This window comes from Medicago truncatula, chromosome 3, assembly GCF_003473485.1.
Source record: "Medicago truncatula cultivar Jemalong A17 chromosome 3, MtrunA17r5.0-ANR, whole genome shotgun sequence".
NCBI classification, from domain to species: Eukaryota; Viridiplantae; Streptophyta; class Magnoliopsida; order Fabales; family Fabaceae; genus Medicago; species Medicago truncatula.
In genome coordinates, this window is record NC_053044.1 from 54,059,487 (window position 1) to 54,073,380 (window position 13,894).

Here is a 13,894-nt window from a genome sequence, read left to right on the forward strand (position 1 = left end):
ATAATCATGCTTGATTTTCCTTTTTGACAAGCAAAAACAAAGGTAGTCAAACCCTTACAAAACAAGAGGATCTTTCCCTAAAAAAAAGAAAAAACAAGAGGATCTTATTTATAGTCATTTTATGAACAAAGTCATTTATTAGTTCACTTAGACAAAACCAATTTTTAAGCCACATTATCTATGTACGTAGTTATAGAGTTTGATCTCTTGAGTTTGGTAAAACTCTTATAAATGACGAAACTCTCTTTTAAGAGATTTAATATTGTTGTCCTTTAGGGTTGGATTTGAATCGAAAACCTTATAAAAGATCCCTTATTATCTAATCATAATGCTTGAAGGAAGTACTCTGTCAATGATCGATCATTGTGGAATTGGAGTGTGTAATGTATTACACAATAGTATTTTTTGAATTCTTAATAATAATAATAATAATAGGCACAACCCATTTGGGGTTGGCCTAGTGGTTGGTTTGGGATCTTGGAGTTTGCTCCTCTTAAGGTTTCAGGTTCGATTTCCTCTGTTGCCAATTTCGTTGGGTAAGTCCATACAAAACTTTGATTTGACTTTAAATGGAGCCCCGTAAGTGAGCGGTGGGATTGGTCCTCTCGAATTAGTCGGTTGATAGACTGGATACCAAGTTTTCAAAAATTAAAATAATAATAATAATAATAGGCACGTAAACCTGCAAACCTAACAATCTAGTTGCCTCCTCCTTCAATGTTGTTTTTGTTTGTCATCTTGTTGCAACGTTGTTTGATTTCTCATATTTGTGTCGTGTTTGTTTAGCTTAGATTGATAAAAAAAAAATCCTTTTGGTGTCTATTACAAATTCAAACAATAACTTTGGTATTTTCAACATTATAATGGATACTTCAAACATCTTTATTTTGTCACATTTGTATGTATTTTGATATTATGTGAATTTCTTCACAAATTCATCATTTATAGTTCAACGACTTTGATATTTATATTGTCATGGATCGAAGTTTTTATTGATTTAAATTAATTGTTCGTTAAAAAAAAAAAAATAGGCACGTAAAAGATATTAGCTAGAAAGTAGAAATACACGTGTGGATTTCAGAGAAAATTTGAGTTAGTAGGTCCTTCTTTTTTAAGCATGAATGAATCTACAATAACGAATAACAATCAGCCACGTTACTAGTGTATATTTATAGTGGAGCCCATGTGTACAAAGAAGTCAAAATGCACGAGGAATAAGAATATTTATGACGATGAAGAACCAAAACCACATGAATGAATATGGGTTCCCTAAGAAACCAACCATTTTTGTCAATAAAAGGAACCAACCACCAAAACATAAAAATGTATTAATTATTTCAAGGAAGACCGTTTCTTTTCTTCCTGGCCAGTTTCCAGGAATCCTGTTGTCTTTTTTCAACTTGTTAGCTTCAGATAATTACCTTCCACACTCAATTAATTGTTTTTGCTAGCTCTATAATATATTCTATTTTTATTATCACTTACACTACATTTCAGTTAGATCAATATTCTTTCTTTTTTGTTGAGGCAAGATAAGAGTAAATACTGGCCATGCTTTAATTATAAGGTGATCAGTATAAGAACACATATAGGGCATTTAAATTTACTTAATAATTGGTGAAAAAGTGTTATAACTCAATTAATTAATGTATATACTATATGGCTTTATAGTCATGAGATTTGCTTGTGCTACAAGGTAGAGAGAAAGCGGAAGCGAAAAGCATTGTAGCCCCTATGTACTCTATATACATGTAAAAAAACATTGTTTATCTTATTTTATTTAGGAACCTAAAAAGAAAAAAGAACAACAACATATGCATTCATTTTTTTTTTTTTAACTTGTGTCTGTATCATTTTGCAAATGCTAGGCAACAAATGCATATTAAAGTCCCTTCAAAAACAATAAATGCATATTAAAGCAACATATGATATTCTCTCATTGTTGACTAAGGCCTCCCCCTCCTTCATAATACACCGAAACTAATGCGCTATTTATGTTTATTTTAAACAAAGTTTAATTATGTTGATAATATATACAGGATTAATTTATAGTCATTTTTATTTTATTTTCCTCTTCTAGATGATCAAATTGGGGTGAATAGTAAGACTTGGGAATTTTTTGCTTAGTCAAGAGAAAAAAATTGGATGCCGTTAAATATTTGGATGACCTATAGATCATGAACTGAAGTTCCAATTCCCAGCTTGCTCTTAAGTTAATGAAATCCATTTTCATAAAAAAAAAAAAAAAAAAATCTATGTGCTTCGTTCTCCTTAAGAACTTACCGAGTAAATGTAACTTTTTTATTTAAGCAAGTAGATGTTAAATTTTGAAGATACGTACGTGTTTTGACCGTTTACCGTGGTGACATTTAACATAAGAAAGGGGAATCCTTTTCCCCTGATGCACAACTTGCCTTTTTCCTCACACCTGGCTGTTGCAACTTGTTGGCAAGAAAATGGGTTTTTTTGTCATCAAATGACATAACAATATTTTAATGGTCGTCAATTATTTCTAATACACCTCCTCATTAGCTTAGCAGTAAGAGGAAATCTGCACCGCTATTATCATATCAAACTAGTTCGCCATCGACCACCTCTCTTTGCCTCACCAGCGCAGTCACACTAATTTCAAACACTAAGTAGGTTCAATTTTTTTTGTTAAAAAATAAAAAGATAGGTTCAATTTTCTCTTCAAAACCGAATATACATGTCATTCAATGACCAAATATGTGTCACTCAAGCTTGGTACTACTATTTTAGAGTGGAATTAATACCGAATAGGCATCTGAATGAGTTTACACTTTTCACACTATGGCTATCGGTAATATTGATACGAATCATCATTATTTATCAAACATAAATAAAAAATTAGTTTTTTTTTTTTTTTTTGACAAAAGATAATATATTTACTATCAAATTTCTGAAGGTATATCCCAATGATATGAGCAGATAAATCAAAGAAATATTAAGAACGAGGTTCAGATTTTGAAATATGTTTTTTTTTTTTAAGGAAAATTTTGAAATATGTTGTTGGTACTTTTTTTTCTCCTAACAAAATAACTATTAATTTCTATAAAAAAAAATAAAAATATATCGGTATACAAATTAGCATCTATATTTGATATCTATACTATAGAGAGAACACATGATCTATCTAGGGTTGCTTTTTCACTTCCAATTATACTTTTAACTAAATTTGACAATAAGAATATTATTTTGTTGGTGTTATTCAAAAAGATAAAAATTTATATTATATTTGTTATATTGTTGATATCCTTGAAAAAGATAAGTATAATTTTGTACAATATGAAATGCAAAATATATATATATATATATATATATATATATATATATATATATATATATATATATATATTACCTATAAATATAATTTTAATCAAAATCAAACTAATTATAATAAAAAATTCATAAAAGGATATTGTTCATAATTTAATTTATACGTATTTTCGCAATAAAAAGAGCGGATACATCTCTAAACGCTAGTGGTATAATGAAACTAATGGTGGTAATTTCACATTTTACAAAAAAATTACGAAGATAAGTCAAACAAAAAATTACGAAGTTTGTATTCGAGTCGTTTTATAAGCAAAGCAAATCCACAATTTTTTTTCTTTCACAGTTCTATAAAATAGAAAATTTTCATGTTTCATTTCAGCTCCCAAAGCCAACATTATTCACAGTTCTAGTAATACTATATTTTTTCATTAGTATCTTATTGAATTATATATTTTTTTTAAAGTCCAAAAACAGCTTTGGAAAGAGCTCCTAAAGAAAGCTCAAAATCCAAATATCCTACGAAAACACAATTGAATTCAATAATCGAATAGTCATTCCTAAGTACTCCCTCTAGAAACCAGTCTGCATTTTCGTTCCGCTTCAGTAAATTGGAGGCTCAAATCTAAGTTTTCTTTATCTCAACGCTTCTAGATTTAGTTAATCGGCTTCATGTAAATTTTTCATTTTTTAGTCTGCCAGATGGACACAGCAGGGATTTTTGCAAAAACTCATAAGATATTATATATTTCATTAAACAATAACATGGTAATGTTTTTTGATTTATAACTAATCTTGTCTTTGAATGTAAAAGCTGCATTACTTGTTTCATACGTTATTTGAATTGTCGGGATGATGGTGAATTATTTGCAGTATATCCTTTGATTGTTGCTGTTTTTTCAAAGTTAGGTAGTTATGATATTGGAAAGATTCATAGCTTTACCATTTAATTATAAGACTCTTATAACTGTGTTTCAGAGCTTAAACAAATGTTCCAATATCCATAATCTTTTATATCACAATCACTAGTTACTTAACATTCACTTCAAATAATCTAATTTATAACAGTCTCTATCATGTTTACCTGTTCTGGAAATATCAGCCAATCTTTACAATGAAGCTGCAAATTTAGAAAGTAATTGAAATTCGTCGGCGCTTACATGCATTGAAGTTTAAATTTGAGCTATTATAATCTTTTATTGAGACGTTTCTACTATATAAAAGTTTTCATCGTATAGTTGTCTGAATTAATTACTCAAATTTGTTTCACCGTGACTTGATATGTTCTGTTTGCTTTTATGACATTGCAAGTCATGAATTTACCTGAAAAAATGTGCGTATTCATAATGCACACCTTTTTATACCCAAATATCACAGATATTGGAAAATTGGACAATTTCAATATAATTGATCTGGTTAAAATGGTTTAAATTGTGATTGTGGCACTGAGATCCATTATAGTTTCTAATTATAAGCAAATTAATTGAATGAACATAAAAATGTCAAATTTGCTTATAATTAGTAACGGAGGAAGTACTTCAACAGAAAGTGGTAAAATGAGGTCAACGGCAAGTCAAAAATACCGGTGTGAAGCCATTAGGGGGACTTTAAAATCCTTTATATTGCGGGCACAATTGCGTTTGCAGAACGCAATTTAAAACCATGAGTGCTCACTGTAAAATCAGTGGCAACATGGTATATAACTAAGATGGATTAAAGAATGTAAATCATAATAAACTGCAAACTGTTCTATTTATTGTTCAATTTGTGCAGATTGCTAAACCTTCAATTTTATAATCAGTCAAAATAATTTTTCCTGCACGTAATATATATAGATGTTAAAGAATTGAAAAAAATACAATATTCTGTATGCAAAGATATACCATCATTCACCCTTTGTTCCTGCAGACTCTATGATTACAAAAGTCCAACCAGAAGTAAAGGTGGGAAAGGGGTTTAATATTTTCTAACCTAACATATCTGATAATATGGTGCAAGAAAACTTACAAAAGGAACACCAGCATATGAAAAGACATTATTTTATAGCTTGAAATTTCTATCATGATCTACACAAAATAGGAAACTTGGACATTACACCAAAAGAATGAATTCAAAGACTAGATTAATTTCATAACGTAGTTCTGTATAGTTTTGCTGTTTTTCTGAGGCATTCCTCTTGGGTGCAACAACTGAAATCTAAAAAATATTCCAAATAATGACATATGCTACAATTTCACACCTCTATTTTTGTCCTAACTACATTTTTTTCTCCTATATGTTCCTCCTCTAGAGGTAATTTTATTAGAATCGAATAGGACCTTAAATTTGGATAACCATATCAATCGAGAATCGAACTTAGTTTAGGTTGTAAAAGTCTAACCCTTCCATTAGACCTGACTCATGTTATTATTAACTCTATTTTCTCCTATAAAAAACAAAGTAAAGTCAAACAATGAAGATTGGGTTATTAAATACACCTGCTTACTTGGAGGTGGGGTTATTTTTTGAAACATATTTAGTGGATACTCATATAAATATGTATACGCTTCGAAAGAAAGAGATAAAGAATGATGTGATAGATGTAATAAAATAAAAAGAGATAAAGGGAAAATGAGATGTTGAATGAGTGTTAAAGTTGTTGAAATATTATTATTGTTTTTATTTTTATCTTATACTCCCATGTTTTTACATTTGACACATCTGCACAATCATTTTTAAGCACTCCTTTGTGGTACATATTCTTTTGGTTATACAAAGTTTAGGAAAGTTGAATCTCAAAGACCTCAAGTGCTCTCACAAAAGTATTTTTAGATTAATCAACAACAAGGTTTTTATATTGACAACGAGAGTCGAACCAATATTTTTGGAAAGGACACGACAATCTTTTATCAATTGAACTAATAATCTAGTTTCTTTGCGGTCTTTTGTGAAAAATTAATATTTTAAAGGCAAAATCATTCAAAAGGGTCTCTTATATACATTAAAAGTATTGAAGTTGTTTTTTATTTTAATTTATGAAATTGATTGTTTAAGTGTTAAAATATTAATATTGTTGTTAAACTTTTATATGAAGCTTCATAGTCGTCTCTTAAGTATTAAAAGTTTAAATAATCTGAGGGGGTTTATATAGCAATTACCAAATGTCACTTGACACAAAGTTAGATTGGAGGCCCAATACAACAAGATTAGCCCAAACATATTTATTACTCTGTTCGCGTTCCTTTCCCTCCCTCCCTTCTGCGTCGCCGTTAGAACTGCTAGTCTGCTACCCCTTCGTTCAATATAAGTTTTTGAAGAATTCCGAATCCTTCTGTTGCTACTATTGCCAGGTAACTTTTTTTTTTTTATCTCGATCTATTATTATTCTTTCTAGCCATTTGCTTAAGATTTTTATTGCTTCGAATTAGGATGAATTTAAAGGTTTGTTTTGCTAATTATATATATACATATATATCGCATTAGTTGTCCAATTTTATTGTATTTCATATTTTGATTTGTTATCAATAACTATAACCGAATAGAAAAAGCATTCGAACCAATTTGGTTTCTTTGTAATTGTAATTTCTGTTGTTGATAAATCCTAATGTATTAGAATTAGTTATGGCTTGACCTTCTAATGAATTTTAGTTAGGTTCTTAAGTATTCAATCCTTCTTTGCTTCGTCTGTTAATGTTATGCTTAAACCTGCATTTCTTTTTTTGATTATCTCTTTGTACAAGTTTAACAGCTCGTTTGATTAGATGAAAGTAGGTTCATAGTTTCAATTTTTGATCTACTTGATATTAAGATATTCGCCATTTGATTGTCGCCCTGAAAAGTGTAGAGTTAGTAAACTGATTGAAGTTAATGACCCATGATGGAGCCTGGTTATTTACACACAAGCCTTTCACTTGATATTTATATTTATGTACTTTTTATAATTGAAATATGTTACTTTATCAATCGTGTATCCCCTTTATTCTGAAGATTCTCGCTTTGACTATGTTGCAGTCTGAATAAACAGACATGCCTGAGACTGGTGGAAATTCAACATTCAGCAAGTCTACAGGATTGCCTCGAAAGCGCTTCTATCGAGCACGAGCACACAGCAACCCTCTCAGTGACTCTCATTTCCCTGTGCCATTATCACCCAGTCATGTTGACTATTCCCTCCATTATCCTCAATTCTTTCCCTCGTCTGACAAAGCTGATAGTTGCAAAAAGATTAAGTTTGCCGATATTGGTTGTGGTTTTGGAGGGCTGCTCATCAGTCTTTCCACTCTGTTCCCAGAAACATTGATGATCGGAATGGAACTTAGAGATAAAGTGTCCGAGTATGTTAAGGAACGAATTTTATCTTTAAGGGTAGCAAATCCAGGTCAATACCAAAATGTTTCTGTGGTGCGGACTAACTCCATGAAGTACATTCCCAATCACTTTGAGAAAGCACAACTCTCAAAGATGTTTTTCCTGTTTCCTGATCCTCATTTTAAAGAGAAGAACCATCGCCGTCGGGTTATCAGCCCATTCTTACTAGATGAGTATGCTTTTGTTCTCGAGGTTGGTGGAATTATATACACAATAACAGATGTGGAAGAACTTGGGGACTGGATGAAATCTTGTTTGGAGAATCACCCATTGTTTGAACCTTTGACTGAGAAAGAACTTGAAGCAGATCCGGCTGTTAAGCTTTTAAGCTCTGCTACTGAAGAAGGCCAAAAGGTTGCTAGAAATGAGGGACAAACTTTCCAAGCTGTATACAGACGCATTGCAGCATCTGATCAAATATCCTAGATTTTAGTTGCTTAATCTAATGTGCTGGGAATTCAAAAATATGTTGCTTTTAGAAGAATCATATGGTCTTGGCATTTTTTATTTGCTATATATGTGCTTATTTTCATGTTGAATAGAACCTATTTGATATTGAAAACAAAATTATCATGCAGTGTAGTTGAGGATTCAACCTATTTGATTTGTTGCCGGTGACAATTTTGGTTCTTTAATATTTGCCATCAATATGATTATTTTCACTTTTGCAATGTTAACGCCTTATGAATTTCCAATGGTTAAGGCCATTGGTTGGAATGGAAAGAAGCCTCATAGAAGCTAAAAGGAATATTTATTTACTTTCATTCATTTGTAATTAACTACTTGTTTGTTTGCCTTCTGTTTATCACTATTTCCTACAGCATTTTAATATTTCATCCACCTGCCTGTGTCTTATGGTGAATCTAAGCTGTGTATTAGACTATTAGGTATGTTATTGGTAATCAGCTCATTGCTATGCTAGCATGATTAAATCATCCTTATTGCTATGTTAGGTTAATTGTTTTTGAAAGCAACAACCAAAGACATTTAGTTGGCAATTTTCGTTAAGAGAATATTAGGCACCAAAACTCAATCATTTTACGGTTTACTGGTTCCATTCTGCACAACGTTATTAGCTAATAAATGGGTATATCAATATATCATTGCAATATTACTTTGCGGAGAAGCTTTAGTACATGTTTGGTATCACAATGAGTTTATCGAAATTATGGTGAAGGTTTATCTTTAGCAAAATGACATTGTGATTTCGGTAAACCCACCATGATACCAACCACATTTAGTTTTATTGAAGTGAATATCAAGTTTCCCCAATTTGTGCTATTTTTTGCTTCACCATTAGGGAGGGGACTTCTTAGCATAACAGACGTGGAAGAACTTGGGGACTGGATGAAATCTTGTTTGGAGAATCACCCATTATTGAACTTTTGACTGAGAAAGAACTTGAAGCAGATCCGGCTGTTAAGCATTTAAGCTCTGCTACTGAAGAAGGGAAAGTGATGACCTGACCTGTAGTGTTGATTCTCACTCTTATTTTTTTTTAATTGAATAAAATGTAATTTGTTGATATTTTCCATTGCGTGATTGTATGTCTATGTGGTTATCTTGGTTTTTCATGTGATTGGTTTTCTAATTCTATTTGTAAGGGTATATCATGACCATGTGCCATGTGTTGTAGTGTATAATTATGCATTGAACCATTAAGTGTCAAGCGTTGTTTGATTGCTTTGGTTCTTTATGTGTATTAGTTGTAATATATTTGTGGTTTTCAATTAAAAGTTTGCTATATTATCTTAGTTGCTAAACTCTCTTTGTTGCTACACCCTTTTTACCTTGATGCACGTCATATACACTAATCCAACCCCATCTTAATTAATCTTTGATATATATTTAATGTTAATTTGAATTTTTAATTTTCATAGTACTATTAAGCCATCTAAATTATTGATTAGACATATATTTTGGAAAACACCCGATGAAACGGTAAAATTATCAAAAGTTTAGATGGTGGAACATACTTAAATATTTCACTCATTGACCAACGATCATGAACAATAAAATTAACGGTAACAATAACGGTAACGCTAACAATAATGATAAATGTAACTGACATTTTACAAAATTCGTTCTATCACTATAATATTTCACCTTCATTCATAATTTTCACATTCTTAGAATATTTATCAATACTTTTAAAATGGCTAAATGTTTTCTTATATACATCACTCTACTTGTCATTGTTTTGTTCTTATTAGTATTATCAATATTGAAGAATTGGGAATAGGTTCCGTAGGAATAAATTATATTTAGCGTTTTTCCATTATTAGATATCATTCGTGTGATTCACATTAAATTGTTCGAAAAAAGATATCTATATCCATGTGTCGGCATGGGTCACACACTAGTGATCTCACAAAGAGCATTGCACACCAGAGTGCCATCTCAGACCAGGTATCAAAATATCCAACGAATTTGATTATACATTCAAAAATATTAGTGCTACTCTTGGTAGTTTTTTCACTTTTAACCTTCTTCACGAGCACTTCATAATTTTTCTATCCAAATATAAAATGTAAAATTGATTAAAAATAAAACTACGCGAAGTTGAATGGAGTGCATCCAATGCAAAAACGGTTTGTTAAAAAAACAAAGAATGAGTAAAGAAACTTATATACCAAATAAACGGGGGGGAAGAATGAGCAACTACAATAAATAACAAATACTGCAGTAGATACATATAAAGCAAAGCTGTGGCCTGTGCAACATAATAATCATTAAAATGGGAGTCATTCAACTACTTCACTGCATTTACGCTCTCCCTTGAGACAGCTACTTCAGGCCATCTTAGTCGCGATCCCAATTCCCAGATTAAAATATTTTTCTGTACCTCTGCTACATGTTGTCAACCAGATACATTTAAAAGATGTTACTGAATAAATTTAGCAATACTCAATTGAAATGAATCAGCTAGTCAATGACTCATATTCAGTTACCTAAGAATAAGATATCTCAGGCTCTATAATGCCTTGTAGAAACAATGAACTATATGGTTCTGATTATCAAATGCAGTACAAAATCAACCAGCTCAATAGCACTGGACTTGTGAAAGCACCTGAATTGCGTCAAAAAATGTTAAATACCTTGCAGATTGAAAGCTTTACATATTCAGAAAAAACAAGCATAATCTGGCTCCAGGTCAGTTTGGATTAGGCTTAGTTCCTGCATATCTTACGATGATAAGGCACAGGAAACAAGTTAAAATAACCAGACACAACAAAGATACACTGCATCCAGGGACAAAGTAAGGAAGCTAAGGGAAAGGATTTGGTTGGTTTTAACCAAGAGATAAAAGAATAAAAGTATGAGGAATAATCCAGAGACATTCAACACTACAAATAACAAAAGCTGCTGTCCAAATTCAAAAAGGCTTGTATTTATTTCTCTTTAGAAAATCAAATAAGCTTGGTCCAAGCTTTCCAAATATATAATAACACCATTGAAAAGCGTTGAAAAGAACATTTCTGCTTCATTCCCAGATCTAAGAATAAACCCCACATGGACATATATACACATACAAATCTATTATAGCTAAACTTAGCAAGTCGATTTACTTGCAACATAAGTGGGGATTAATCACCATTCTTCTCTGAATTAAAAGATAAAGCAGAAGAAATCAACATAAAGACAGGTACATATCAGTGTAGAAAAGGAAGAAAAAAAACTAACCATTTTTTTAAAAATTCCAATCATCATATTTGTTTTCACAATAATTCAACTTGTAATCAATTCTATTTCGGATCTGTACACAGCTGCATATAATAATTAAGATGGAGTAAATACTAGTTATTCCTTAATAAAAAATCTACAACCAAATTCTAGCAGGATTTCTCTATAAGTATGTACCGTGATTTTCTCACATCATTCTATGCTAGAGGTTGAAGCACGCCAACCTCCAGCGTTGCTGCTTCAGATATTCCTTCATGCTTCTAGTTACCGTCATATTCTTTGGTTTGGCAGTCCCAGCATTTCCAAACCCAACCAAAGGTGCCTATAGTGCTACCAAAGGCTGAAGTACACAAGAAAAGTAACAGTTTACAGTGAACTTTTATCAGCATCTTCCTCTACAGGTTCCATCAAGTCATTAGTTCTAGTTTGATTTAAAGCCAGCCCTTCTAGGATCCAAAAGACCTCTTGTGAAAATGGCTTTGAGTCATCAGATGATACAAATTCTTGAACCACATTGTTGACCTCAATCGAACTACTCCCCGGGGTTTTCTTTATCCTCTTGTTTCTTATGAGTTTCCTAATATTTGATACATCTTCCCACTTGCCATGTTCTGCATACATGTTTGCAAGCAAAACATAGTTTCCAGATTCCTCTGGCTCAAGCTCCATGAGTTGTTTCACTGCAATGACAGCAATCTGAAGATTGCGATGAATCCTACACGAGCTTAACAAAGAGTTCCATATCCTTGAATCCGGCTTTATTGGCATCTTTGAAATTGTGTCAAGAGCCTGACCAAGGCATCCCGAACGTCCAAGAAGATCAATAAGGCAACCGTAATGCTCAATTTCTGGTTCTATATGATAACTCGCACTCATAACATCAAAATATTTCAACCCCTCATCCCACAAGCCAGTATGAGAGCAAGCCAGCAAAACACCAAGAAAGGTTATCTCATTAGGAGCTACTCGCACCTTACACATTTCTTCAAAGAGTTGAATTGCCTCATAACCTTTCCCATGATTAGCCAGCCCTCCAATCATGGTACTCCAAGAAATCACATCCTTCTCAACCAACTGATCAAACAAGTTCCAAGCTTCATCAATGCAACCACACTTGGCATACATTTCAATCAACGCATTGCATATACCAGTCTTCCGCAAAAACCCATTTTTGTCAGCATACATATGAATCCATTTCCCAACCTCAAGAGCTCCAAGCTGTGCACATGCTGGCAAAACAGCTATAATACTAATCTCATCCGGTTCAATACCCACCATTTGCATTTCCCGAAAAACATCCAATGCATCACCATAACAACCCATTCTCCCATACCCAGTTATCATAGTCGTCCAAGACACAATTGTCCTAACAGGCATGTCATCAAACAGTTCCCTTGCACTATTCATCTGCCCCAATTTCACATACCCAAATATCAAACTATTCCAAGAAATCACATCTCTATGACTCATTTCCTCAAATACCTTGCACGCATTGGTTAAATCCCCAAATTTTGTATACATATCAATCAACGCATTCTCGGTTATACAGTGAAAATCAGCTCCAAATTTGTAAACTAGCCCATGAACCTGCATACCAAGCCGGTGACACAGAATTCCCGTGCATGATTTAATCACAAAAGGGAACGTGAATTTGTCTGGAAAAACTGAATTTGTTGAATGTGTGAGCATTTGAACGAAGACAGAGATTGCTGAAGAATGGTGGCGATTGTGAGCGTAGGTTCTGATGATAGCGTTGTAGGTGAAGATATTTGGGTGAAGGAGTTGCTTGAAGAGCAGGGTAGCGTAACTCACGTGACCCAAGTTGTCGCATGAATCCAACATTTTTGTGACTAAAAAGTTGCTTTGTGAAAGTGAAAGCTTTACGACGTGAGCATGAATCTTCTTTAGTTGTGTTATTTTGAAGCAGTTTTTTAATGAGGTTATGTAACGGTTTTCGAGTTCTCTTATGAAAATCGTTGCCATTGATGAATTATGAATGATATTCGAAAGAGTGAGAAAATATGAGAAGAGCTTGGGTAGAGATAAACATAAACATAAGGAAATCAACATGTTTTAGAGAAAATCCAAGGGTTTTTTAAATGTATGTTATTTGAATGATTGTAGAACTACAATACATGAATGATTCTACTCCATTATGGAGAATTTTTTTTTTAGGGTCTCTTAAGACCCGGAGTCTCGCTTAAGACCTTCAATCTTAAGTGGACCCTACACCACTTTTCAATAAAATAATCATTATTTGAGTTGCTTTTGTTATTGGTGGGATCCATTTATATCTTTTGATAGAAGATCTCTATTTGAGTGGTTGAGTACCTATTAGGTACTATTATTAAAAAATAATAAAAAAATGATGTCCCCATCGGGGATCCGTTTAAGATCTCAAATGTGAGGGTGTTCATCGTGGATGCTCAACTAAATGACCATTGGTCCATTGTAAAAAAAAAAGACCATTTTATATGAAACTTTGATCAATAATAGAATTAGAAAGTGTAATCCCTTACTATTTTTTTACATGAGTAAAAGTCACGTAAACAAAACATCAATCCCATCC

General features: G+C 32.4%; 2 protein-coding genes across 6 annotated transcripts; one reads left to right on the plus strand and one right to left on the minus strand.

The window, feature by feature from the left end:
• Positions 1 to 6,518: 6,518 nt before the first annotated feature.
• On the plus strand, positions 6,519 to 8,312 carry LOC11432500 (tRNA (guanine-N(7)-)-methyltransferase). The gene is made up of 2 exons (XM_003603537.4): positions 6,519 to 6,623; positions 7,285 to 8,312. Exon 2 carries the CDS (start codon positions 7,300 to 7,302, stop codon positions 8,065 to 8,067), a length of 768 nt encoding a protein of 255 aa, XP_003603585.1. The 5' UTR covers positions 6,519 to 6,623; positions 7,285 to 7,299; the 3' UTR covers positions 8,068 to 8,312.
• A 1,968-nt stretch (positions 8,313 to 10,280) lies between these two features.
• Positions 10,281 to 13,453, minus strand: LOC11432005 (pentatricopeptide repeat-containing protein At2g20540). Of its 5 annotated transcripts, none has more exons than XM_024778352.2 (4): positions 11,503 to 13,453; positions 11,326 to 11,408; positions 10,593 to 10,711; positions 10,281 to 10,488 (listed from the first exon to the last, which is right to left on the minus strand). In XM_024778352.2, the coding sequence occupies exon 1, from the start codon at positions 13,393 to 13,395 to the stop codon at positions 11,692 to 11,694; it is 1,704 nt and encodes a 567-aa protein (XP_024634120.1). In that variant the 5' UTR covers positions 13,396 to 13,453; the 3' UTR covers positions 10,281 to 10,488; positions 10,593 to 10,711; positions 11,326 to 11,408; positions 11,503 to 11,691. The 5 variants fall into 5 exon arrangements, with proteins under 5 accessions (XP_024634120.1, XP_024634121.1, XP_003603587.3 ...); XM_024778353.2 differs by having other exon boundaries at positions 10,281 to 10,491; XM_003603539.4 differs by having other exon boundaries at positions 10,281 to 10,711; positions 11,517 to 13,453.
• Between the last annotated feature and the right edge of the window lie 441 nt (positions 13,454 to 13,894).

Excerpts from the sequence above, each read along its gene's own strand:
- LOC11432500 (XM_003603537.4), top strand. The coding sequence starts at position 7,300 with ATGCCTGAGACTGGTGGAAATTCAACATTCAGCAAGTCTACAGGATTG.
- LOC11432005 (XM_003603539.4), bottom strand. The coding sequence starts at position 13,395 with ATGTTGATTTCCTTATGTTTATGTTTATCTCTACCCAAGCTCTTCTCA.